Raw genomic sequence first — 25,878 nt, forward strand, 5'->3', positions numbered from 1 at the left:
AAAACAATTGGAACAACGGAAATGTAGCACAGGAAATAACGCAGATATACATTTTTCCTGCCAACGTGCTTTTGGGTACTATTGGTCGAAGCTCAAGCTTAATCATTATTTTTACTGATAAGCCTTATATTGATTAGTATATAAAGTATTTATTATTGCACCACCAATCTGCTATGCATTGATGCTTTAGAGTTATGTGTTTGATATGTGCTGGTGTCCATACATAATTTAAATGTGGCAGCCTCACAAAATAAATAAGGGAAACAGTGTCCTACATACAGTAGGCTTTACACTTCAGTTGAGGCTGTGCTGGATCTGCTGAAATCCAGTATCCGCATGGAAACAAGATAAGACAGAAAACGCTAAAGTGCAAAAAGTTTGCAAATCAAGTTTTCATTTGCCCTACAGCCACGTCGACAAAACAAGTTGTTTTACTTGCTAGAAGCAGTAACTATAAGGACAAATTGCTTAGCATTTCTCCTCTTCTTGCTTTGGTCGACACTGTTATCTAATGTGGCTTTCATCTGTGCTACTTTATTTTATTTTCATACACACTTTGCTCCAGCTGCTTCAGTAAAATATTCTGCTCATGGGGACCACAACAGGTCTCCTACCGGGGTTTGAACCCACACATTTCCAGTTACGGGTCTCAGGGCTAAACCACTAATCCACACTGTTGCCACTTAATTACTTCACAATCTTCACAGTTTACACACTAAACTGCACCTGAGAAAATCCCGTTTTCTATGATGACAGCGCAGCCTTTTTGTCCTTCTGTGTAATGTTATTCTCAGAGGCTATTGGCAAATAAAGGCACTGCTGTTGAAAAACTGCAAAACGTGAAGCGTTCAAACAGCGAACCGATTCTTTCATTTCACATTGAGCTCATGACCGTTTGATTAGTTATAGAACGACCTGTGTGTGCTGCATTTAGCAGCTACGAAAAGAAAAGAGAGTGTGAGAGATTAAGGAGAGTGAGACGAGGTGTATGTCATATACAACTTTATAACTTATAATTTTATTGTCCATCCAAATGGTTGGAAATTTGTCTTTGGCACCACCATAAAAAACTTCAAAAACAAATGACACTCAAAATAAACATGTTCAAAACAAATAATAGCCCTAGACATGCAACAGTACACCTACACACCTCTCTCTTTGCCCATAGTACACTCTTATTACATTAATCTGATAGCTTCTTACAGGGAACAGTCACTTAACTGCGTTTAATATACCAATTGCACAGGGAACTAAACATTTCTTGTATACATTTTTCTTGGCCATAGGCATTCGAAAACACCTTTCTAAAGGTAGCAGTTGAAAATGGGAATAAAGAAGGTGGGGGGTGTCATCAATGATAAACTAAGCTTGCCTTTGAACTGCAAAATAATAAAGCTCTTCAAGCTGTTTCTGTGGGCGACCAATTATTTGACTAGCAATATTAACAATTCTTGGCAATTTCCCTTTACTCTTTCCAAAAGACTAATTATCCTTAGTAATACCCTGTTAAGATTACTGTTATGCATCTGAAAGGTCACATACTGTATCAGAATTCAACCAATTTATTTGGTTCTATTTCTTCATAGTCCCATAGTTAGTTCTGGTCATACTGGTAACAAACATTTCTTAAAGTATTAATTCTCACTGACCATCTCCCAGATTGGTGAATTTGGAGTAACCAGTCAGACCTAGTTTAGTTAGGAAATTCTCACAATTCTCAGTATGTTTATTACAGGACCTCAGTAACAGACTTGATAAAAAAAATCACCGTCCTCTAAAAGCCCAACATTTAAAGGCCACAACAACACTTACTTCACACTAACATTTAGTTTTGCCATCTCTGGTATCGCTAATAGCCTGGCGTCAATTTCATCAATTGTGTCTTACGTGAATTCGCTAAATCTATCATGCATCTCCATTCCTTTTTAAATCAAGTATCTTAGACGTACCCATTCGTAAAAATCTCAGCTGTGACTCTTACGAATCGGTGTGTGGCATAATTCAAGGAAACAAATTCACACAACCAAACACCTGCCTGTTCTGTTAAGGACCTGGAGCGACTGTGGCTCAATTGCAGTAGCAGAACACGTCGAACCTACAGGGCTATAGGGACGTTCCAACAAATGTGCCCTCCTCTGGAAAAACACACAAAGGTAACCACATTCTGTATCACTTCTTGAGTTATACCCCCCTCTCCATAAAAGGTTCCGGGTGAGAGAGAGGGAAAAAGAGGAGCGTTAAAACAAAGAAAGATCAGACTGAGTGACCCCGCAACCTTGTACCCTGCAGAGGTCATTCAGCTTCGCTCCTGCAGTAACAGAACACTGACCATCAGTGGTTACCATGGCAGTCATTCCCCAGAGCCCTAACCAGCCTCCTTTCAGTATCTGCTCTCCACCAGCAGACTGTAACTGACAGCACACAATTCTTGTTCCAGGAATACACTGCGGGGAAAAAAAAAAAAGCCCACAAAACTACAGCTTTTTAAGTGGAATCCGTCTTAACTACAGGAAGTGTACAAGACTAGCGTTTAGCCCTTTTTGCTGGAATTCTCAGCAGGCTGGTATTTTCTGGAAGGATGCGGCGTTGTCCCCCAGGGAATCCTCGTTTGTTTGCATAGAATATTAAGGTCAAATTCCAAGACAAAGGGCTCCACCAAATTCAGGCATTCACCGAAAAGGAACAAGTTTAAAGAAACATCTTTAAAACCGGACATGACATATTCTTCAATGATACATGCATACGCTTTTACGTGAACCCTGGCAAAACAAACCCAATGTTCTGGAAAAATAACATTGTTTATAAATCTGAATCGGTTTGTGTCGACCATTGTTTTTACCGGTGTAATAAAACTTTATAATAAAAGAAAACAAAATTGTTAAACCCATCACTTTTTCTAATAATATACTTTATAATACACAGAATGATCTATTTTTGTAACCATTTTCTCTGACAGAAAATGCAGTAAATGTATTTCATACATTCATAAATGTTATTTATTTAGAGGTTAATAAATTAAATTTTAAAATGGCATAATAAAGAGCTGGGAATAAATTATTTTTCTACTAAAAATTAACGAAAGCAAAAATCACCTATTTAATATAAATGAAATATATCATATAAACATCTAGCAAATATGTAAAGCATATATATATATGTGACATTTTTGGGTGAAAAGACAGGCGGTTAATGGCACAACTCAGGATTATAATTACATTTAATTTATTTTACCATTAAAAACTTGAAAATAAATAAAACGGTAGTAAAATATTATTGCTAACTCTTAAACACTATAGTAGAGATAAGCGAGTTGCTCCTTTGTAGATTTTTTTATCTTACATTTGCTGTTGGAACTTTTCTGAATTCGGTCTGCTTAAACTTACTTCAGCCACTCTGACTGACAGACATCGTTGCAGCAATAAAAAAAGAAAATGCAGGAAATAACCTGAGGAAATATATCAGAGCTGCACCTCAATGCAAAAACAAAGAAAAGCGAGAATTCAACCATTATAGTATTTAGAAAACATCGCCTCCCTGTTACATTTGCAGACAACAAACCTTTAACAATCTATTATACAAAGATTATTTTTCTTCTGGAACCGTTAAGTAGAATAACTAAATGATTATTTAAGTAGAATAATCAATAGGTAAATTTATACTACCAAATATACAGTTCTTTGGGGCAAGAAAATTTATCACATTTTTGGAGAACATACGCTTCCAAACAAACTCCAAAATGAGACGCTTTGTTCACTGAAAACGAGAGGCAGCATCAGAGACGGATATCTGCCAGGCTAGGCGCACTCTAAAAGGACAGAAGCACGTCCGAGATATTACAGTCCTCCAGAAAAGACTCTGGACACACGGATACAAAGAAAGACTGCAAACAAGAATATGTATTCCACATGACGCGATACCCCTGAAATGAATGCAGCACGACCTTTATTTCCATACCTCAGTCGACTCGCAACGTACGCGCTCTCAATTTGCGCGATCGGCTCGATCAATACATTTTGAAAAAGAAGTCCTTTATTCTATAAAGATTTCGTCAAGGACACTTATTAGAGCTAGTGAGCCTATACAATCATCTTATTTAAAACTGACCGTTTTTATACTTATGTTTAATATCGTAATTGCTGTAGTAGGGTTTTTATTTTACAAGTGTTATAGGATAAAATTTGTACTCGGGTTTGGCTTTAACGTGCTACTTAAAAACCCCTAACACCAGCGGGAAATGCAAGTCCACAGTACCTTTTTCATGAAGTTTTAGATGTGCTGCCTTCACACACAGCATATGCAGTACGGGCAACTTGCAACATAAATGCACTTTATTAAGTACGTGCGTTGAGGCTGGTCCCCAGGAAGACTTAATAGTTCGTATGCACCACTCCAGAGCTCAATGAGGAGGAACAACAGGCAACTTATCTGTAAAAAAGCACCTTAACAGCAGTAATAGAACAAAATCTTGCAGGACGCAAAACAGCATGTACATTATCAAGTAAACAAATAATGCAAACATTCAAACACACTATGCACTGAATACACATCAGCACACCAATGCTTTATTTTTGATCTCCTGATCAAAGACTGTATTTGGTTCACCTACTGTATCTGTTTTTTAAGCGTTAATATTTTTGCATTAGTTTCATTTGAAGAGGAGAAGCATGACTGGAAGCCCAATAATAAATGTAATGTCAATATGACTCCTGCCAGTCATCTCTGCAGAAACCCATCTTCATGTTGAAAATGAAGACCAAATCACTCAGCCACCTGCTCAGATTTCCACGTAAATAAATAAGTTATTTTCCCCTGTGAGAAGTACTCTTGAAAGCGAAGTTTGCAATAAAGCTCTGCCCCCAAAGGTGAAAGGATGAGATTTTAATCACTGCTTTGCGTTTGAGCAGATTGACAGAATCTGAGAACCTCAGAAGGACTGGATTATGACACACAAATGCAGTACTTTATAAATCTACAGGGCTTCAAAGAAACAGTCTGCATGCACTGCAAAATGGAAAGAGCACAAGAAATCCTTTCACATGGAAACACTTTTCTTACTCACAATTTGATTTGTTCAATGTAAATAGGATTAACATCCCTGTATTTATTCTTATTATAGTTAGTCACACGACCAACACTCTTCTTTATTTTAATATTATGTGAAAACTACCATATAACCATATAAAGATTTAAAAAAAGCTAAACTGGATTGGATTTGACACCGGGAACTGCAGTCCAGCAGGAGATTGAGTGAACAGGGCTCTGTCACTGATACTTCTTACTGACAGTTTGACATTTCTGGGAAATATTTCCGGGATACTGCCCTATACTGTACACTTGTCTTCCTTTTAGCCCCAAAGTTAACACAAAATTGAGATTCACTGAAGACTCTTTACCTAGTCTGTCCCATTGATATCGTAAGAACTATATGCCTTGTAGGCAGTTCTGATCCCAGGAATAATTGACAACATTTTTGAACACCCAATATTATTATGGGAATTATAATTTTTATCATGACATCCTTGTTTATTCAGCATTGGTCTATTCTCAGATAACCAAAAGGACATATATTTAACAATTTGATGTTGTCTGAGACACAATGGGGTATGAAGTCGAAAAAAATAAATAATAAAGAATCAATTTACTGTATGTGAAATACAGCTTACTTAGTAAATAATTTGGGGATTTAGAATTAGGTGAGCACATAATGGGGTGCATTAGCATTGTTGCCTAGTAGTGCTGGGGTCCTAGGTAAATTTCGGACCTGGGATGTTATCTGTGTGGAGCTCGTAGGGTGTTCCGGTTTCCTCCCACAGTCCCAATACATACTGGTAAGTTAACTGGCTTCTGAGAAAACTGGCCGTGATGTGAGTGTTTGTGTCTGTGTCTGCGATGTGATGGACTGGTGCCCCTTGCACAGTAGATCCTGTAAGTAAATTCCACCCAAGACTGCTCATCCTGCCAAAATCTCCCCAAAAGCAACCAGCAACATGCTCCAGGAAGACACAAAGAACCCCAGAGTATCATCTAAGGATCTGCAGGCCTCTTTCTCCGTTAGTGTTCAAGCCTCCACTATTAGCAAAAGACTGAAGGGGAATGGTTTTCATAGGAGGATAGAAACCACTGCTCTCTAATTAAAATATTGCCCATCTCAAGATCTCCAAAGACGGCCTGGACTACCCACCAAACCAAACACTGACATCCATCAGAAAAACTTCTCCTCCCGACCATCAAGCATGGTGGAGGGAGTATCACGGTTTGGGGCTGCTTCGCGGTCTCAGGACCTGGATGGGTCGCCATCATTGATGCAACCCTGAATTTGGATTGGCATCGGCAAATTCTGTGGGAGAATGTCAGGCCATCCATTCATCAGCGGACATTGAGCCATAAGTGCGCTACGAAGCAACACAAAAACCTCAAGCAGATTGACAGAATCTGAACAGAATGGCTGAGGAAGAAGAAATTTTAAAATTTGGATTGGGCAAGTCAAAGTCCGAATGTAAACCCCACTGACATGTTACGGCCGAGCCTGAAAGGACTGGTTCGCACAAGAAAACCCTCAAATGTCACTGATCTGAATCAGTTCTGTGAGGAAGAAGAGGCCAAAATTCCTCACACCTGATACAAGACACGATAAACAGTTACAGGAGACATCCAATTGAAGTCATTGGTGCTCAAGAAGTTGTAAGCACTTACTGAATCGAAGGGTTTGCATGTTTATTCACTATTCTGATATATTTACTGTTGGGTCAATTTGTTAACAAAATCATGAAACACGTGATTAAACATATAATAAAAAAATATAGTATGTATTATTTGTTTATTAAGACTTTCATGAAGATCTAATTACACTTTAGGATTTAAAAACATGAAAATATGGACCAACTAGAAAGTTCACAAACATTTTTGCAGCACTGTAAATTGCTGTGGCGAAGATGATGGGCTGCACACACTACCTGTTTTCAGAGAGCTGTTCAGCTTCCAGATGTTACTCAGTGTTCAGAATACCGAATTTGTCCTGCAAAATCCTCACTCCCGTTTTATCCGAGACCGTGCAGTCTGGATTAAATATATTTCGAAGGTATGTAAAGTCGATAACCTCTTGCAATTGCTCGCTTTCAATCATTTCTTGCCTTTTTACATGCTGTGTGAACATGCCACAGATATGCATGAGTGCAACCACAAATACAGCAAACACCCTATCTGGGTCTAGCCGTGTTTTTCATGATGTGCGTTTTCCAGCTGCTAGGAGAACAACAAAAGCACAACAACAATCACATTAATGGCTACTACCAATGAGTCAAAGGTTGCAAGGAAGGAGAGTGAGTTAGAATGCAAGGGGACTCAAGCAAAAGAGATGAAACAGAACTGAGTGAAAATAATATTAAAGCCATATCTCTGTAAGTTGCATCAATCATCTTCCACAAAATAAGGAAATTCAAACTGACAGGAAAATATCATTAATTGAAAAATGAATACTCTAAACTCTTTTGGGCCTAGACAAATTGATATAAACACTACGGTGTACATGTTGTGATCCTTGGTTTATTTAGTTACACTTCAGAGAACTAACATTATTTCAAGAGTCCCCCTCCATCTAATTATTTTTACATATGTTTGAGGGAAAATGAAACTGCTATTTATTGTTTTGCCCAAGCTTGTTCTTCCCAGATTTGTACATTAAATACCTAAAGGCTGAAAAAAGCTTTTCATAAAACAAGTAAACCAAGCATTTTTTTAACAAAATACCATTTTGTTCTGCTACGGTAGCTGTGCTTTTACTGTTCTAGCAATTTTCTTTGGTGAACTGCCCATCTGGTGCTTTTAAAACGGACTGCAAAACCTAGGACGGTTCAAGCTCGCATCGAGAGGGCGCCAGTTTTACTGCAGCAACGCCCAGTAAACGGCACTTTCCCTCTGCTGAACCCAGCCTGCCGATCGCAAAAGCCCCCTGGAGCCCACACCAGACCACGGAGAAGACCGCTTCCCCCTGGCACAGCCGCTCAAGCCCAGACACAGAGCGGCGATCTCGCTGGCCTCTCTGCTACGCGAGGTCAGGGTCTGGATTCTCCCTCTGCCACACAGGAAATTAAGCCGGCTCCCAAGCGGTGATCTGCACGGATGGCTGCCGATTAAGAGCGGGCTGCGGCCGGCAAGCCGGCTGTGACAGAAAGCCGGCCTCCTCCTGGCCCAGCCTCGCATCCAGGGAGCTGCTGGGCTGTGAGCCAGGACGGTTGGAAAACAAGGCGGAGGGGCTCATGTTGCAAGAGGTCCCAAGAAAGCACATGGGAAAAGGGAAACAAAAACCCCAGTTCTTATGCAGCGCTAAATCAAACTCACGGTTACGACCGGTTATCGGCCACGGAGAAAAAACACAATGCTGTTATCTTACTGCGCAACGGGCAGATTTCAAGTTATTCAGCTGAGGGTGTTGTCATGCAAGCGGGACACCGCCCAGGGGGGGGATGATGGCAACCAGTATGGCCAAGGAGATGCTGGCTTCAAGCACCGACTGCAAAAATGACAGAACTGGGACGAGGACTGACGGACAACTCCAAATGACCCTGGTATCCTGCTGGGATGCGCTGGTAGAATTGGCGGGGCTCTCATCACGCCACAGGGGTCCAGCGTTCGCTGACTGAGGCTAGCCAAGTTAGTGGAGTCCACCTGAATCCTATATACAGTACTGCAGCACCACTTACCGATTGGTTTCACTGGAGTCGATAAGACCCAAGGGCATTGATCATTAGTTTGTCTAGTTTGTGTGTTTGATTTGTGTGCGAAATTAACCATTAAGATGGCAGGAAAAAAAAAACACAAAGCGTAACTTAACGTATTCCATTAAAATTAAGTGATGACATCAGTGAAGCCTTCCCTGATGACATGACGAGTGACAGCCTGGTGTTTTAATTCGGTAAGCACAGAGACAGCTGCTGATCCACTGTGATCAAAATGACTCTTTCCAAGTATATCCAATTGCAGTGTAGATTTTTTTTTTTCAGATGGACCTGTTTCCCTTTGCTTGGCTCTGCAATCCACACTAACCCAATCACAACAAATCAAGTTACCCAGCAAAAGTATTTGATCTGTTTGCACCAAACGGTAGTCTTGATATCATAATTTCTCTCATTTTCTGTAATAACATCAATAAAGCAGGTTACCGGACTTGAAGCCCAGGGTCAGAAAATATTCCTGCCCCACGCCTGATTATAACATCCCTCCAGAGAACCAATAAATAACAGCCGCATTCCTAATACTCAAGCCATTAGAGGAGAAATGAATATCGAATTACACAGCGCTCTGACCAATTCAAATCGCATGCAATTTAAAGCACAAGACAATAGCAGAAAAGGACCGTGAAATAATGAGGCTTCTTTACCACCCCCCAGTTCTCACAAATGCTTCGTTAATATCCCTGGAGCAAATTAACTCATTGCAGGGAACAATTAGCTGAGGCATGATTAACCAATACATAATCACACCCATGCGTTGTACTGCCATATGGATAAAAAATACTCATATGTTTAATTGGTAACGTTTTTGCTTCAAGCTCCAAGAACGCCATACTTGACGCTACTAAATCTGCCCTTGGGTCATTAACTGAACTGCAATATTATTATGCAGACAGCATTTCTGGTTATATCACAGCTTATTACTGCTGCTAATTTGTTTAGCCAGTAAATAAAACCTGATAGCCAGTGACAGAAAGGAATATGCCTTGGCTAAGTGGTTAATGCTTTGAGTGGTCCCGCCACTGAGAAGGGGACATGAAATTCCCCAGAGCTGGCTGCTAGAAGTTGTCAATGTTGAGAAATGAACAATGAGACCCTCAGAGAAAACATCTGTAAATGCTGGATTTTTCCTCTAACAGAAATCACACAAAATGTGAGTTGGAGGCATCAATCTAGATAAACTGCTTATCAAACAATTCGACATCTAAAATAAATTCTATATTTTCAAATATTAAAACCCTAACAGTGCGCATACTCTTGCAATCTCTCTTTCTCAAGTGATCTGCAAGATTGGCCAGTCAATACCAACCCATAAATCCATTCATCTAGATTGATCGTTTGCTATTTTCCATCTCTGCATTGCCCTGTTTATTTTAATATCGTTTTACCAATTACCTTGTACTAGTATTGGGGTAAAAAAAGAAAACTGATAATTTGGCAGATCTTCATCAACTGGCTACTTTGAAGCAGCAGCACTTAAATCGGTTATTCAACTAAAAGGGCTTAAAGTAAAATAACTTTTGTGCTATAAAAATTAAACCAGTTTAATCATCATGAAAAAACTATGAAAAAAATCCTTATGGAAGAGCAACTAGCAAATGTTCCAGATATAAAGGAAGTCAATTATAAGGATGTGTAGGCTATTTCCTCACAGTTAAAGCAAAACACGACCTCAACAATGCTTGTCAACTACTGTATTTTACAGCATTTTTCTGTCCTGGACAGAAAATTACACCTGCAAAAAGTGTTAACAGACAATAATGGCACTTATATATACCAGTTTGCATGTGTTTTCATTAACTGCTGTTTGTACCTTCTTAGAAATTGTGGCAAAGTATCTATCTCAGTTCTGTCCAACTCATACCAAAAGAAAAACAAGGCAGCTCCTAGACATCATCAGTGACTTTCATGCCTCGTTAGTTACAGATAATGATGAAAAAGAAGTTGAAGCAGAAGCCACCAAAAACATTCCAGACTGAACCATCAGTGGACAAGATCATGGTAACCCACTGCCTGGGATTCAACAGGAGTACTATGTGCAAGACTTCTTCCACATAACTGTACTACACTCCAGCCTGTCAGTGGTTACTCTTCTCCTTCCTTCCCATGTACAATACGATAAGTTAGTGCCCGATTTCTCAAAAATCTGTCTTGCATCAATCTGTCTTGCATGTTTCACAAACATGGAAACGTCCAAAACATACAAAATAGCACAAGCAAACATTACAGATAAATATAACATTACATAACAAGCCTCCGCCATATTTATTAATAATAATAATTATAATTCCTTACAAGTGTAGTGCTTTTCTGGACACTCCACTCAAAGGCTTTACAGGTAATGGGGACTCCCCTCCACCACCACCAGTGTGCAGCCCCACCTGGATGATGCGACGGCAGCCATAGTGCGCCAGAACGCTCACCACACATCAGCTATCAGTGGGGAGGAGAGCAGAGTAATGAAGCCAATTCATAGATGGGGATCATTAGGAGGCCATGATTGGTGAGGGCCAATTGGAAATTTGGCCAGGACGCCGGGGTAACACCCCTACTCTTTTCGAAAAAACCCCTGAGATTTTTAATGACCACAGAGAGTCAGGACCTCGGTTTTATGTCTCATCCGAAGGACGACGCCTGTTTTACAATATAGTATCCCTGTCACTATACCGGGGCATTAGGACCTACATGGGCCCCAGGGTGAGCGCCCCCTGCTGGCCCCACTAAGACCTCTTCCATCAGCAACCTTTGTTTTTCCCAGGAGGTCTCCAATCCAGGTACTGACCAGGCTCACACCTGCTGAGCTCCAGTGAGCTGCCAGTTGTGAGTGATACGGGTGCTTATTCCCTTCACACCAGTCCTACAGGTACCCCCAGAACTGCACCCACCCTGGAAGTGTACTCCCGCCCCACAACCGCACTCAGCCTAGGTTCTAACACAACTGCACTCAGCCTAGGTTCTAACACAACTGCACATTTCTCCTTCACTTCTGCAGGTGCCCTTAGACCAGCACTCCTTTACTGTGCGCTCAATACTTACGCGACATGACGCTGTCGACGTACTGAGGGAGGTACGGCGCCCACAGGTCTATGGTCTCCTTCCGGCCTGCCTGTCCGATCCTACGCAGTTCGGCCAGTAGTAGGGCCTGCGCGGCCTCCCTCACCTGCAGTACAACATGGGAATGTGAGCACAGTGCCTGCAAGGCCACACAGTGCAGGTCAGCAGCGGTACTGGAACACAGCAACCACTGCATCCTGCCCTATACAATGCAACAAGATGCCTCGGTTGGGTTTTTTTAAATCCAACTGCAAATGCTGCTCAGATAAAATGAATATGAGATTTTAATTATATGAACCAGGGTTTCACAATTCAATTCCTGGGGGGGCCATTAACAACCCAGGTTTTAATCCACCCAGCAGTGTCTTATCATGCATTTTATATCTACATCTACACTGGCTTACATTACACACACAAAACAAGGGCCTTAGATTTTTCAACCGAAGCCAATGTTTTAAATGCAGTTTTTAAAGCACACAATGAGGTGTTAGGACAAGGGGAAGGATGAAATGTGAATGATTGCTCAGAAAAACACTGAAAACACTGAAGTGCACAGGAATAAATATGACAGTGTCTCTTCCCTCTGCAAAGCATGTAACTTTTAAGCATCCAGTCTCTTATCACATTAGCCACAGAAAGCAAACCTGTGCTTGGGTGTAATTCAAACTGTACGTAAACAATATTGTTCATTATGGATGCAGAAAGACAAAAGTGCTCCCAAGGATGTGCATAAAAGACACTGAAGCACGCTTCCCTCTGACATTATCACTGCATCCACTGTGTCACAAACCCCATAAAAACATTTGCATAAGTACGATCTTCAAGCATGAGGGGTGTTGAGACACCCTTGAAGCAGCAGAATACTCATCCACTCTCATTACAAGGGAAAAGTGTGACGTTACAAACATTTCAGACCTGGGGAGTCCTCTGTGTGGAGTATGCAAGATCTCCCTGGGTTTCTCTCACAGTCCAAAGACAGACTGGTAGGGTAACTGGCTTCTGGGAAAATTGTGATGTCATCAGGTGTAGTGTTCTTTCCCACCCAGCAGGTTCCTTATTGGATGGCCATTCTAGTTTATTGACCCTTGACCCTGCATGTAGGGTCCCAACAAGATGGGTTCGCCCCTCAGGGTTGCAGATAAAGAGCTACTGAGGTGTTGGGCTCTTCATTACTGAAGATGTCAAGATGGGTTCTATTTACAATGTCCTGGTTTGTGTTACAGAGTCAGAACATGCAGCCCATCAGAAAGTACCATCTAATAAGCCTTGCCCCTGCTGCATAAAGCAAATTCAATGAATTAATATAACTCGTACCTCAAGCTTGTTTCAATGTGTCCTGCCAAACTGTTGAATACTTGCAGTTTACCACATTAACAACAACCACTTATAACCATGCCTGACATCACTGTATTGTTATCCATTGGGAGGAAGGGTAGGTCAGGCAGTGGTATGTAAAATCATTTTCAATAATCCATTACAAATGTAGTTAGGCTAAATTAGTTTATTGAATCAAAATGCATGTGTGGTACATATTTATGAACTGGAGCCCAGTAATTGCTTCCTGCACTCCATAGCTGTTGCCCCAGTGCTCAAAAAAGCTGTTATCAATGTGGCTATCTGATTGCATGCTCTCATGTATTCATGGTAGACATTTTGCTGTGATGTACACCCATGCATGCCTCTCCCTCATCTGTGAACATAGCAATCACTAGCATAGGTAAGTGCAGTTCACATGATCTCTCAGCACGTGCCCCATACTGTTTCTCACTGGCTGCTCTTGCAGTCTGCAGTTGCTTCTCCATATGATCCCAAATTTAACCAATCATGTTGCATGTGCATACTGTCCCTTAAAGGGATTGTTGCCTGCCTGTCCCGATCTCTCCAGCTTATGCAACAGTAAAAGACATTTCAGCTATGCTAATAAACACATTTCCAGAATGACTCTTTACCCTGTGGTGCTAAAGTCTTTGTGTTTTCGCTCACTTCAACAGAATAGGCCCCTCACTGTCCAGAAGCATTTTAAGTATCCTGTTTGGTTAAGTTACAGATTTACATATACAGTAAATACACCTTTGTTGACTTTGTTGAAACAATTCTATCATTAAGACCTCATGTCTATGTTATTCAATCAAAGCCTTTAAAAGTGAAAGGAGACTCTTTATAGGCCAGATAATGCAAGGCACTTCAACACTGGCTTAACAGCAGCCTAAATACTCATGACCCAGGCAACAGCACGGTATCATAAAACTCAAGAGGAAAGAACACAATGAGGTTTTTTGATTCAACAATTTTCCTTTGGCCTGACCCTTGACTACATTTTGGCATCACAAAACCTCTCATTTGTTCCGACGGGAACCAAAAGGTTCACCAGAAAATGCAGTCTGAACGTCCCTCTTTCCTGAGCCGTGCAACAACTTAGTTCTTCAGCAAAAGTCATTGTAACCTTTGGAACAGCCTAGATTATTACTTTGTCAGAAAGTTCTGAACAGCTAAATGAGTATTTTTTGTATATTTACTCATTTGAAGCAGATTTTTGAAGAAACTTGCCTTTTATCTGCCTGAACAAAATACAAATCTTAAACACATTAACACTATAAGGGAAAAAAGTCTGTGCTAACTGGAATCTGACCTATATGGAAAGATTTATGTTCACTCTTTTTATGTTTATTTTTTAGAAATTGGTTTTGACTCCCATCACCTTTTTAGTCTTATCAGAGTACAACAAAATTCTGATAACCAAAACAGCTAATGCAATCAATATTTTGAGAAGTTCTGTTTATTGTGTGACATGATCCCTACCAACCCATAATGTCTCTAATCATAGGGCCACCTCCTTGCAAAAAAGGCTTTGGATAGAAGGGAGACTTCCTGCATACTCAACATGAACAACATGTAAGGTTGATCCATGGGGTAACATTTCAGCTTCAAAGGCAAACTGATCACATGCGGCGATTTGATCACTAATAAAAAAAATTAACACAAAAAAGGTTCTCGTAGGACCAAAAAGCCAAAGTGGGAAAAAATACGAAGGAAAATGAATAAACACCACAGACTTTTGAAGCCAGTGCTCATACCACAGCGAGCCAGCCCAGAGCCTGTTCCTGTTAACAAAGAGCTCTGTCCAATTAAGACATTGGAACCTCAGCTGCTGCCTTCACATCTTTCCGTTCAAAGCTGCACATTCAACAGAATTTCTGCCACAGCAGCAGAGGTACGTGTCAAGGCCATCTAGTCATTTATCAAATTGGAAAGTACTGAGCCAGTGGCCAAGCACCCTGCGTTTTTGAAACAGAATAAGTAAGCAGGCTGTCAATCGACAGAACCAGGACACGTCAAGGGGCAGTCCATCCTGGGAGACTTCAACACACAAAGAAGGTTACCCTCCGCTGGAAAACAGCTTTCATTTCCTCCAGTACGACAGACTGTTAATTGCTCTGTGTTCATTATCCTTCTGGAAGTCACGGGGAGGGAAAGCAACAATTTCTGTGTCCCAAGTACAAAGTACGCTTCCGCATACTGTAGGTGAAACTGCTTCCCTTATTTTAAAAGGACTTTTGGTTTTAGAGGTATAAATCTAAAGGTATAAAGGCTAAAGAAATAATAAAGTCACTACACTGCTTTCTGTGAAACAGGAAGAAGTAATAGCTGTTAAATCGCCATTTTTGATGGCTGTTAAAAAGGATTTAAGCACCATGAAATATAAAAAAGGCGTCTGAGTTCAACCCTCTTTGTTGAGCTAACAGCATTAAGTGTAGGGACCACCAAAGCTACAGGCCTTTCCCTTTTAAGTCTTCCTTGAAGAACTTACCTCCAGACATCGATCCTGCCACCTACGAGCCAGCATTTCCAAGAGAGGAGGTCTGAACTTGTCCAACCCCAGCAAATCAGGTAGCATGACACAGTGCATGGCAGCAAGCTGACTCCATCCTGTCAGGGTTCAGAAAACAGGCAACAGGAATAAGTCAGCTGTTCTTTGGAGCTCTGTCCTCATCCACACAAACACAAAACCACACAGCTTAACCCCAACGGCAAAGTAGCACAATGACAACAGGAGAAACAGAAGAATTACACAAACAAAATATTTTTTTAGCTGAAAACTGCAGGAAGAGCCCTGTTCTTATATCAATCATTCGTATTCTATCATTAAGGGGAATTTAACAGAATTTTGACATTTACCTTACTCATTTGGGTCAGACTGTTAGCTTCTCTCACTGCTGTTTAAAGCTTTTAATTAGTTTTTGATCAGACTGAAACAAACTCAAAAGTCATCTGCTCTCCAGCTTCCTTCTTTCAACAAGCCGGTGAGACATAGCCACTGAGTTTAATGGCAGAATCGTCCAGTTTCCAAGGGGCAAGGGAAGAAAGTAAAATTTTAAAGGAGCTTTTTTTTTTTGTTAAAAACTAAAATGTTCAACCTGTGACCTAAAACATAAAGAATTATCTCTGATACAAATGAATATCAAATCATGCATGAAACTATTGATGTCATGGGAAATGCACATTTTAGCTCATATAAACATGCAAATTATTGAAACATTAAAAAACATTTTAAATACAGAAAAACACTGCTGCAACTTTTTTTCATGCAATTTAAGGAATTCCGTTACAAATTACTGTACCTCTACTGAAATCCCTTTCTATCACCTAGCTATAATTATACACCGATAGACGTTTTTCATCTAGAGTTATTTAGGACACTTACCTCTACAAAGAAATTTGAGAGAAATGAATTGAATGAAAATAAGGAAATAAATTAATGAAATCTGTAACTTGTGTCTGTACCTCTACTACTGTGCTACAGCTATTGCGCTACGGACTACTGTACTACTACTGCTATGCATTTAATTGAGCAAATAAAACATTAGCATTAATAACATTATAAATTATACAGTAGAATTTCTACAATACTGAGATTATTTCTGCTACTTATTCAATATTTAACTGCACTGTTTCTGCAAGTAAATCAATTTCCCAGGATTCCAGTTTGCTAAAATGAGTAACAAACACTTGCACAATGTTTATAATTAATTATAATAGTACATCCACATGAATATATTAATGTTTTCAAATGTGTATTCCAAAAGGATGAATATTAATGTGCTCAACAAAATAGTCATATTTAGCATAGAAATCAATTTCAATTCTTGAAGCGTTAATTTGGAAAAATATTCTAATATTTATGCTTTACTCCAGAGATGCAAAATGTTACTGCCATTAATGTTAAAGCTACTGCTATTTGTCAAAACAAACTGTGAAACAATTGTTATAGGGTTGGGCACTGAAAAAATCTTTAAATGGTCATATTGTGAACAAAGCAAACGTGCTAAGAAACATGGAATACTGTACTCTTTTTTCACATCAGCAACTTCATTTTAGCTTACATTTATGCAAAAAATCAATTAAACTAGCAGATCATCCTTAAAATAAACCTCAGCCCACATCTCCAATACACGAGGCCCTATATTTTAAAGCAGACATGAAATTCTGTGATCCACATGCTTCATTCGTGATTCACTCGAGTGGGCTTTACTACATCTTTCAAATAAATCAAAACAAATAGAGTTTTCACTGCATGAAGCAGTAACCATTTACCGAGTGGATATCCAGGGCGACTGGAAAAATTAACACAGAAGGAACAGAAGAAAAACACTTTCCACACCTGATTTGAAGATTTTAACAAATTTTGGCATGCTTCAGTCTGAGACTTCTCCGGGCCCTAAGTTTAGGCCACAGGGCTTTCTTGAGAGGTTCAGATTATAAAAACAGTGTTTCTCCATTTCATTACTACAAGGAACAGGCTGCCTTTGTAGGCAGAGAAAAAAAATCAGTTGAAATACCTTTAGACTTTACCCTATAAGAAAACCCAACAATGGGCAACAGGGAGGAAAAAAAAAGAAACAAGTGCTCAAGTTAATGTCTTGAAATCATGGCAAGACAGTCGAAAAAGAAAAAAAAAAACAATTACAGACCAAGCCAAGGTCTGGGCAGTTTTTTGGTTGAAGAAACTGTCTGAAGGCAGAGTGTTGAGACAGATACCACCCCACCCTGCCCCGCCCCGCCGCCGCCACGCGTGAAACAAAGCAAATGTGCAGTGTGTACTTAAATAGAATCGTGAAAAAGACACACCAAACTTGCGAGAGAGAGAGAGAGACGTGGACGACACAAAGACTCAACAAGGACTCCAGGGTGGACGCATGGCAAATGAGAGCAGAGGTAGTGGGGTAGTGATGAGGCAACAGGGCAAGTACCTTCATTGACTGAGGGACAGGCATGTAAAGCAGGGCCAGAGTGAATAGCCGCAGAACCAGCAGCAGCAGACGCAGCCACAGCAGGAACTTGCAGAGGAAAGGAAAGATAGAGAAAATGAACTCCAGGAGACTCAAGAGAAGAGGGAGAAACAGCGTTAGTAAGGATGAGGGAACAAAAAAAGAAAAGAAAAAAACAACCGGACAGTCACAGCTGAGAAAAAAAGGTTCCAACTCTGCAGTGACTCGGAATTGTAATCTTAACTTTATTCATTATCGGCAATTGGAAATATCGTGTTACTGGGGTAAATGTTTTGCCGTGCTAAAAGTGGAAATGGACTCAGAGTCAGAAGGACAGACACCTGTTAATTCAACTTTCTAAGCCCTCAACTTTGTATTTCTTGCTTGACAAAGGAATCTTGCACCTACCCAAATGGAAACTTACCACCCAATGAGTACCTACTGGTAACGTGCACCTGGTGGGTTGCTTTAAGTTATTCTGGATTCAGGTTTGGACAAAACCACTTTATAGATCTACACAGAATTTTGTCAAAGTAAGAGCTTTGCAATACTAATTTTCATGCATTTCAGTGAGAGGCATAATACATGAAAGCCCTAAAATTAACTTAAATTGTGTATGAGTAACTGTTCCTGTCAATAAATCTGAAAATTAGCTTTTCAGAATATGCATCTCATAAATTACTCAATTGACAACCCAATCTGTGCTCAGAGTAGTTTAAGAAATAGCCAATATTTGGAACCCTTTTGCTCAGCCTTGCAGACAAATTGGAGCATTATATGCCTGCGTCTTCCAAATAAGTTTTAGAATGCAATGAGAAATGCCAAATCAGATTTTTTTAATCAAAGAAAGAAAAAAAGCTTTTATAAACACGTATTTTATTCAATATCATCATTCTTCTGGCAATGGCATGTACAAAGAACATGAGCAGACGGTGGTTTTAAAAGAAAATTAAATTAGAAAGTCATTCTAAAACACCGTCTTGTGAAGGAGATGATGGAAATAGTTTGCATATTTCAGCCGGCATGTATCATCTTTACAGTCTTTAGTGAGGCGTCTTTAACATACTGTAGCCTACACGAGAAAACCAGGGCTGGGAATTGGTGAGGTACACATTGCCTGGCATGGGGCTGGTGCTTTACCATCTTTCCCATTTCCCATTTCCAGGCTAGAAAGGGACAAACTTCATTTTATGTCCATCTCCATCTACCAAATCCAGAAAAGTTAGAAGATGAAGAGAAAAGAGAGTTTGGTGCTCCCAACTATGGTAAAAGCAGGTGTCAGTTCTGAGGGAATTGCATGGATGAGCTGCACGTCCTGAAAGAGGCTCTCAGGTCACTGAGAGGTTGCAGATCACATGACACCTGACCGCAGGACCCCTGACTGAACACCGCCCAGTTTGCCTCTTGAAGGGCAAATTGATTGAAAATGACTTTCGAATATTGTGTACAATAACCTGCAGCACACCATCCTAAACCACAATCATTTTCTATAGTGTGACAATAAAAAAAAACTTTTGGCTCTAAAATGTATCCTAAAATGTTTCAAAAAGCTTGCCTCCTCACCCACTACACCCACCTCAACTGCTACCCCCAAGCTACAGTATGAGCTGCATCCTTTCACAACCAAATTAACAACCACAGAAGTAACAATATAATAACAGCCTTCCCCTTGGTCATCATTAAGATGTCTCAGCCCCCCTGAAAGACGGATGGGGTTCTCGCATGCAGGTATCAGACGGGCGCACGGCACACCAAAGACACACCAAACGCCTCGTGCCTGGCTCACAGCACCCCACTACCTAGAGATCACAGGTCACAGCACAGGAATAAAATAGGCCAGATGCAGTCCTGTGGTGTCCTGACTATAGGACACAGCCTGTACTTCACACAAGGGCCCTTAGAAGAAATCCCAAACTACTTGGCTCTTTAATCTTCGTTCCGATTTTCCTCCGTTTTTATGTCATTCCGGAACCCGATGAAATTGAGGATTTAATCTCTTCTTTCCATTTAGCGCAACCCTTTAAAGACTTATGCAAGGTGTACTGGACTCCAAGGAAATTCTGTGGCTTGCTTCCTAGCAAAAGCGACAGGCAAGACAGATAAACGTTTTCCCACAAGAATGGGCACCGCCTTGAGGTTCTCCAAAGAACAAAATGAAAATGTAGATTTGGCAAAAACAAATAGACCCCACCTGAACACTTAAAGGTTTGCTTTTATAGCTTTTCACAAGATCTTTCCCATTTAAATCCCATGTCAAGCGTACTTTCTCTACAGAGAACCCAAAATGAAGTGTAATAATTCTTATGGGTGATTGTGAATATTCTTTATTTTGTAACCATGTCCTTAGTTTTTCTGGTTAAAAAATGCATGTCAATCTAATAGCCCTTCTGATATTTTTAATTAAAAAAAATAGTGACTTATTACTTTAACAAATAACTGAGTGATGGCATGATCCACAGTCTGCCTTTGATGGTTTATTATTTGTTCTAAAGATAGGCTGCAATTTCACTGGCTCCTATGAACAGATATACAGAAGGTGCACATAGTGTACAATGTCAAAAGTACATGGAAGAGTACTTCACACAACAAAGCTATTTCAAATTTATCACAACGGGACCTTGTTACAAACCTGCATTAAAGCCATGCAAACAGACAACACTGGAATCACTAGAAAAGAGACGGGCTCAACATATGTCACAAAAGAAAGCGAAAGCAGAAGACAAGCATGTGTGCGCCTTATTTTAACAAATAAAGATCAAAGTAATTAAAATTACTTTTGATAAGTGGTACCACAACCTGCAGCACACCATTCTAATCCACAATCCAAAAATTTTCTTCTGTACCAATAAAGAATTTAAAAAAATCAAAAACAGCTGAGCAGTTAGCTCTGAAATATATCCTAAAAGGTTTCAAACTTGCCTCCTCATCTACCACACCCACCTCAATTGCTATCCCCAAGATATGTGCTGTATCCAGTCACATTTCTGGGATTCTTTTAGCCCCGGTCTCTTAATCTAACCTCCCAATCTAGCTACATGAGCTGTACATCTGAAATCCCCATTAACAAAAAAACAGCTACTTAAAATCAAGATCAAGTGATCTTAAGACTAATAATTCAACTAAATAATGTAATTATTTAATTAAACTATGGGCGTGGAATACAATACAATCATAACCCTTCCATTTAAATTTACCTAGTTTAAAGCTTATAAAGCAAAGACATGTTGAGCATTTAAGTACTGAATTTCAAAGATGTGAAAGGGAGTTAAGTTTCTGGGAACACTTCTGGCAATCCTGAGAAAAAGTCAGTCTAAAACACTTACATATAAAACAGAAATCTCTGAAGAAAATACAACCTTCTACTGAAAACACTTCTTATGAAATTATCAACCAATGACAATTATCACAGCTCCATGACTACTCAAAACACTCTGTCACCCAACTTTGTTTGTTCTGTCATCTAATCTATCCATTTCAGTCATAACTATCTCCCAAGGCATGCAGTATTTATAACAGCAGCACTCAGTTGTTTCCTTCAATAATGAAGCTTATCCAATACTACTTCAATGCGGATTTGATTAAGGGACTGTGGAGACAAATCCATCAGCTCTTGTTCTTCCCTTTGATTTAATTAAATCATTATAAACATTATAAAATAATGTTCATTCATTTAAATGGTTTTGTGTTCAAGGTTGAACGTTTTCGCCCTGTTTTTAGGGCTCAGACTTCACTCACAGATCACCTTCCTATGGGCTGCTCATGAAACTGAAACAAAAGTAATAATACATTTAATTTCTTTTTGAACGGAGAAGACCCGATTCAAGTATTCGAAATCCTTGGGGGGCACTGACAGTCAACCAAGGCAGTTTTCCTCAGAATGAAAAGTCAAACACAAAATCGAGGGCACAAGTAGAAACTATGTGGAAGCTGTATTTAATACTGGACAGGAGGCAACAATTTTTACCCAAAGAGGTGTGGGAGTGTGGAACAAGCTGCCCAGCCAAGATCATGGTTTCTTTCAAAAAACACCTGGATGCAATGCTTGGGATCAATTAACCACCAAACAGGCCAGATGACCAAATGCCCGCTTCTCGTTCGTGACCTTTCTCATGCTCTTGACTTGTTTCTCTCTTTTACATCTCCCACTTGTGAACAAACATTAAGGGCCTTAACCTTCACGTCTACATCTCAAGGCTTTACCATACTGTATTTACCGCCCACATATACTGTACCATATTTCTCTGCACTCAATGCTGTCTCTTATCTTTTGAAGAATGCATACATCGCTCTTAAGAGTCTTCTCCATGACACATTTAGTAACTCCACATTGGAGCTCGCTACATTAGAGGAATCCAAAACTCCAAGTTGCAAAACATCAGATATGATCTCGCAAATAATCATTTTCACTTTTTTTTTTCTTATCTGTATCTGCATCTCTGTGGTCAATAATCCTTTAAGCAAGACAACCGACTACTCTATCTTTTGATGTCCCATACAGAATAAACTTATTATATGATTTCCTACCCAAAAGCCATGGCGAATCACCTGCTTCATGTTATTTATGCACACAGTTTTGCTGGGTTAATTTACTGTGCTCCTGCTGTTAGTTTTCTGTCTTTTTACTTCTCTTATGTGCACGTGCATTCAATTTTTGGAAAAGCACTTCAAAAAATCGGTAGTATGACTGCTCTTACTATTACGATCGTTATTACAGACCACAGTGCTCCTTGAGAGGAGAGTGCATACCGGTCGCCACGCGGGCTCCGTTTTTATTGCGGGCAGAGGCAGCACAGGCAGAGAGCGCCTTAACATCCTCGCGGAAAGTTCTTACATGGCCGACGTGTGCGCGGGGGTAAAAAAATTAGCATATGAAAAAACAGAAAGCCCTTATGGCAACAGTGCCTCAACAATTGAAGGTTAACACCAAGATTTAGAGGTCACAACATGACACCTCCTTTCTATAGAAAACATAACCATATGCTGTGCATAAGCGGACACAAATTAATCCCTGTGCTTTACTCTATTATGGAGTCACAATGGGTTCAAGCTCCTGTACAGATTTGGCAGTGTGGTGGAAATGGTCTGTTTGCTTAACTTGTGGCAGAATCTCTTTTGTCCTCGCAGGATATCTGCATGACAACTAGCCTTTAATTTCCATTCCACACACCCCCTGAACAGCTGAGTGTGAGCCCTCAGGCACAGCAGCCTTGTAAGAACTCTAAAACCCTGTGAAAGGCCAGCGTTCTACATGTTGCGGTATTTTATAAACAGACAGCCAATTCAAGCCCCTTAAGATTTGCAGCAAAATCCATCATATTTAATTCTGACTGCGTAATTATTCTCCCTGCAATATTAAATGATTAATCAGTCTGCAGTGCAATTATATAGGATTTTACTGGACATAACTTCTACTTTAATATTTTTTTTTAAATCTTGAAACAAACAATATTTCTGAGAAAATCCTCACATTATAAATTTCATTGTACTGCTTAAGTTTTACTTTATCTTAGCTGTACAATGTTTAATGCTAAATATTAACATGGGGATTTAATAGTGTATTAATTCTCTGCATGTTGCATGTTACTTTAGCTCGCTAAGTAAGGTGAAAGGAAAGTAAAAGTAAAGTAAAAAGTGTGAAAGTCTGAGTTTACCTTAACAAAAGGTAATATGCAGTAATAAAACACCAGGTTGATGCACTTCAATTTCTTTAACTTTTTAAATAAAATGGTTGCTTCAGGTAAGAGTCAGAGGCAAAGTCTTAACATTTTAAACCAGATGGTTTAAAATCAGCCATTACTTTCAAAAACAATTGCATTTGATGAAGGAGGGTTCAAGCTGTAAACACATCAATATAGTATACTTGCTCAGAGACACTGTTTCCTGGCTAATTGCACACAAAACTACGAGTCTTGTACCTTGCCCATACTTGTTATGAAGTACCCAGGCACCTTTCATACAGATGATTTCCCCCTGCGTGCTGCGCCTCATACTGTACGTTTCAAACATACTTAAATGCCACTGCTGCCATTTAAAAGTGCAACCCCTGCAACCCCTTAAAACATATTTATTCTTAAGAGAGCTCTCCACACAATTACACTCATCAGAATCCGAGTAACAAAGTCAATCTTTCAGTTTTGCAATAAAAGCTGTTTCAAGTGTGTGGTTCCACAATGAGATGCTCCCCCCCACTTAATGGGAGACAAGAACGAGGCAGATCTCTAAAACCACTGCAGTTTCCCGATTATTTTCCTTTAGCACTGTCAAGGCCTACGAACTTTTACAGTCTTCCACAAAAATCACAGAGCTCAGAAAGGCAATGCACGGGCGCAGACTAAAACCGCCGCTAATTTATTTTCAACTTTGACTAAACATCATCAACTCGTGCAGGCCACACTGGTAGAGCTGATCCAAATAAGTTATGAAGGGATTTAATACCAAGACTCGATAGTGACATATGATATTAGACTGGCACATTAGGCCAGCTCACTCATGTTCGTGAGCTGGATATTACCAATAAAGCACCAAAAACTGTATGTGTAAATTAATCTGTTCCCAGAGGCCGAGAAGGTCTTCAACTACTAAATAGGTTGATTTTTTTTTTTCCTTCGGAGGAGAAAAGCAAAGAGCTAAAGGAGAAGAGGATTAGCAAAGCCTCAGAATACCTATATAACTGGTTATACCCTCACGTTGTTTTATATAGGGATAGTCAAGTAAAACTATACAAAGTCCCATGAAAAGAAAATCAACTAAATCAGTTTTTCCAGAATATGACAAGAAAACTTCAATCCATATGAATGATTAACATCAAAACTCATTCTCCAGATAAAGAATAATTTTCGGGGTTAAAAAAAACAACCTTTTGTGCTCCTTGGGTTCAAGGACTCTGATATTGACGGGCCAGGAGGGAAATTTCTCATTTTTATAACTTAAGCCTCCACCCCTGTCATTTTCCCTGCGTGCTGCTGAGAAAACTGTGCTTTGTAGTTACCTTGTTTGATCTGTCCTTGGACCACTGTGCTGGAAACCTGTGGGGACATCTTTTTAGAAGTCTCTGGGGTGCCTGGTTTAGGGGGCCTGAAAACAAAAAAAAAGGATGAAATATTAATTTCTGCTATTTTTTTTCTCAAAAATTAGATCCACTCCAGCAGGCTGTGTGTGTTGTATTTGATAGTTATTGAAAATGTATTTCACCTTAGGATACCACTGTGATTAAAGTATCATTAAAAAAACCTCCCAATTTTGTTGGAATTTCATGAAAGCACATCTGTATGAAAGGCTGTAGGATCTAAGGAAAACATTTTATTAACGATATTGACAGATAAAATACACATCAATCTTTTCTCTTAAAGCTCAACAGACTGGCTCCACTTTAGACATTATAAAAAGTCAGACAGAACCATTGTATTGCTTGAGACTGAAGTGCAGCAGGAAGGACTTTTAATCTGCGTGATATTTTTCCTTTGTGAAAGAGTGCTCCTAAAATTGCTGGCAAGCCTGAATCGCATCCTTTACTAAAAACCATTTGTGGATTTCGGTCAATTTATATTCCACACTGAAAATCAGCAGGATGCAGCCACTGCATTAACGTGAGTTTCCTAGTCTCCTTCTAATTAAAGCACTGTCTGCCTTCCAACTTTGCAAGTCTCCTCGCTAATTTAATGGAATGTCTTCTACTGCTTTTGTGATAATGAAATGATACACTTGTGATATTTTCCCCCAATACACAATAAGGGTCTTAGTAATGCCTGTGATGTAGACCAAGCTCAGTTAGGAATGAGGATAAAGTCATCAAAAACTTCATTCGTTAAGAATGAAGAGCTGTAAAGGGT

The 25,878-nt window shown here is 39.8% G+C and overlaps 1 protein-coding gene across 4 annotated transcripts in view; it reads right to left on the bottom strand.

Annotated features, from left to right (window-relative positions):
• Positions 1 to 25,878, bottom strand: part of LOC102691386 (WD repeat-containing protein 7) — a 213,404-nt gene that overhangs the window by 135,099 nt on the left and 52,427 nt on the right. For 2 of the 4 annotated variants that reach the window (XM_069187377.1, XM_069187374.1), the window contains 4 exons: positions 25,038 to 25,123; positions 18,032 to 18,118; positions 15,592 to 15,710; positions 11,766 to 11,889 (listed from right to left, as the gene is read on the bottom strand). In XM_069187377.1, the coding sequence (XP_069043478.1) occupies positions 11,766 to 11,889; positions 15,592 to 15,710; positions 18,032 to 18,118; positions 25,038 to 25,123 (416 nt within the window). The remainder of the gene's footprint in view (positions 1 to 11,765; positions 11,890 to 15,591; positions 15,711 to 18,031; positions 18,119 to 25,037; positions 25,124 to 25,878) is intronic. The other 2 variants (XM_069187378.1, XM_069187376.1) reach the window with 1 other exon arrangement.

This window comes from Lepisosteus oculatus, chromosome 3 (genome assembly GCF_040954835.1).
Source record: "Lepisosteus oculatus isolate fLepOcu1 chromosome 3, fLepOcu1.hap2, whole genome shotgun sequence".
In the NCBI taxonomy this organism is placed as follows: domain Eukaryota; kingdom Metazoa; phylum Chordata; class Actinopteri; order Semionotiformes; family Lepisosteidae; genus Lepisosteus; species Lepisosteus oculatus.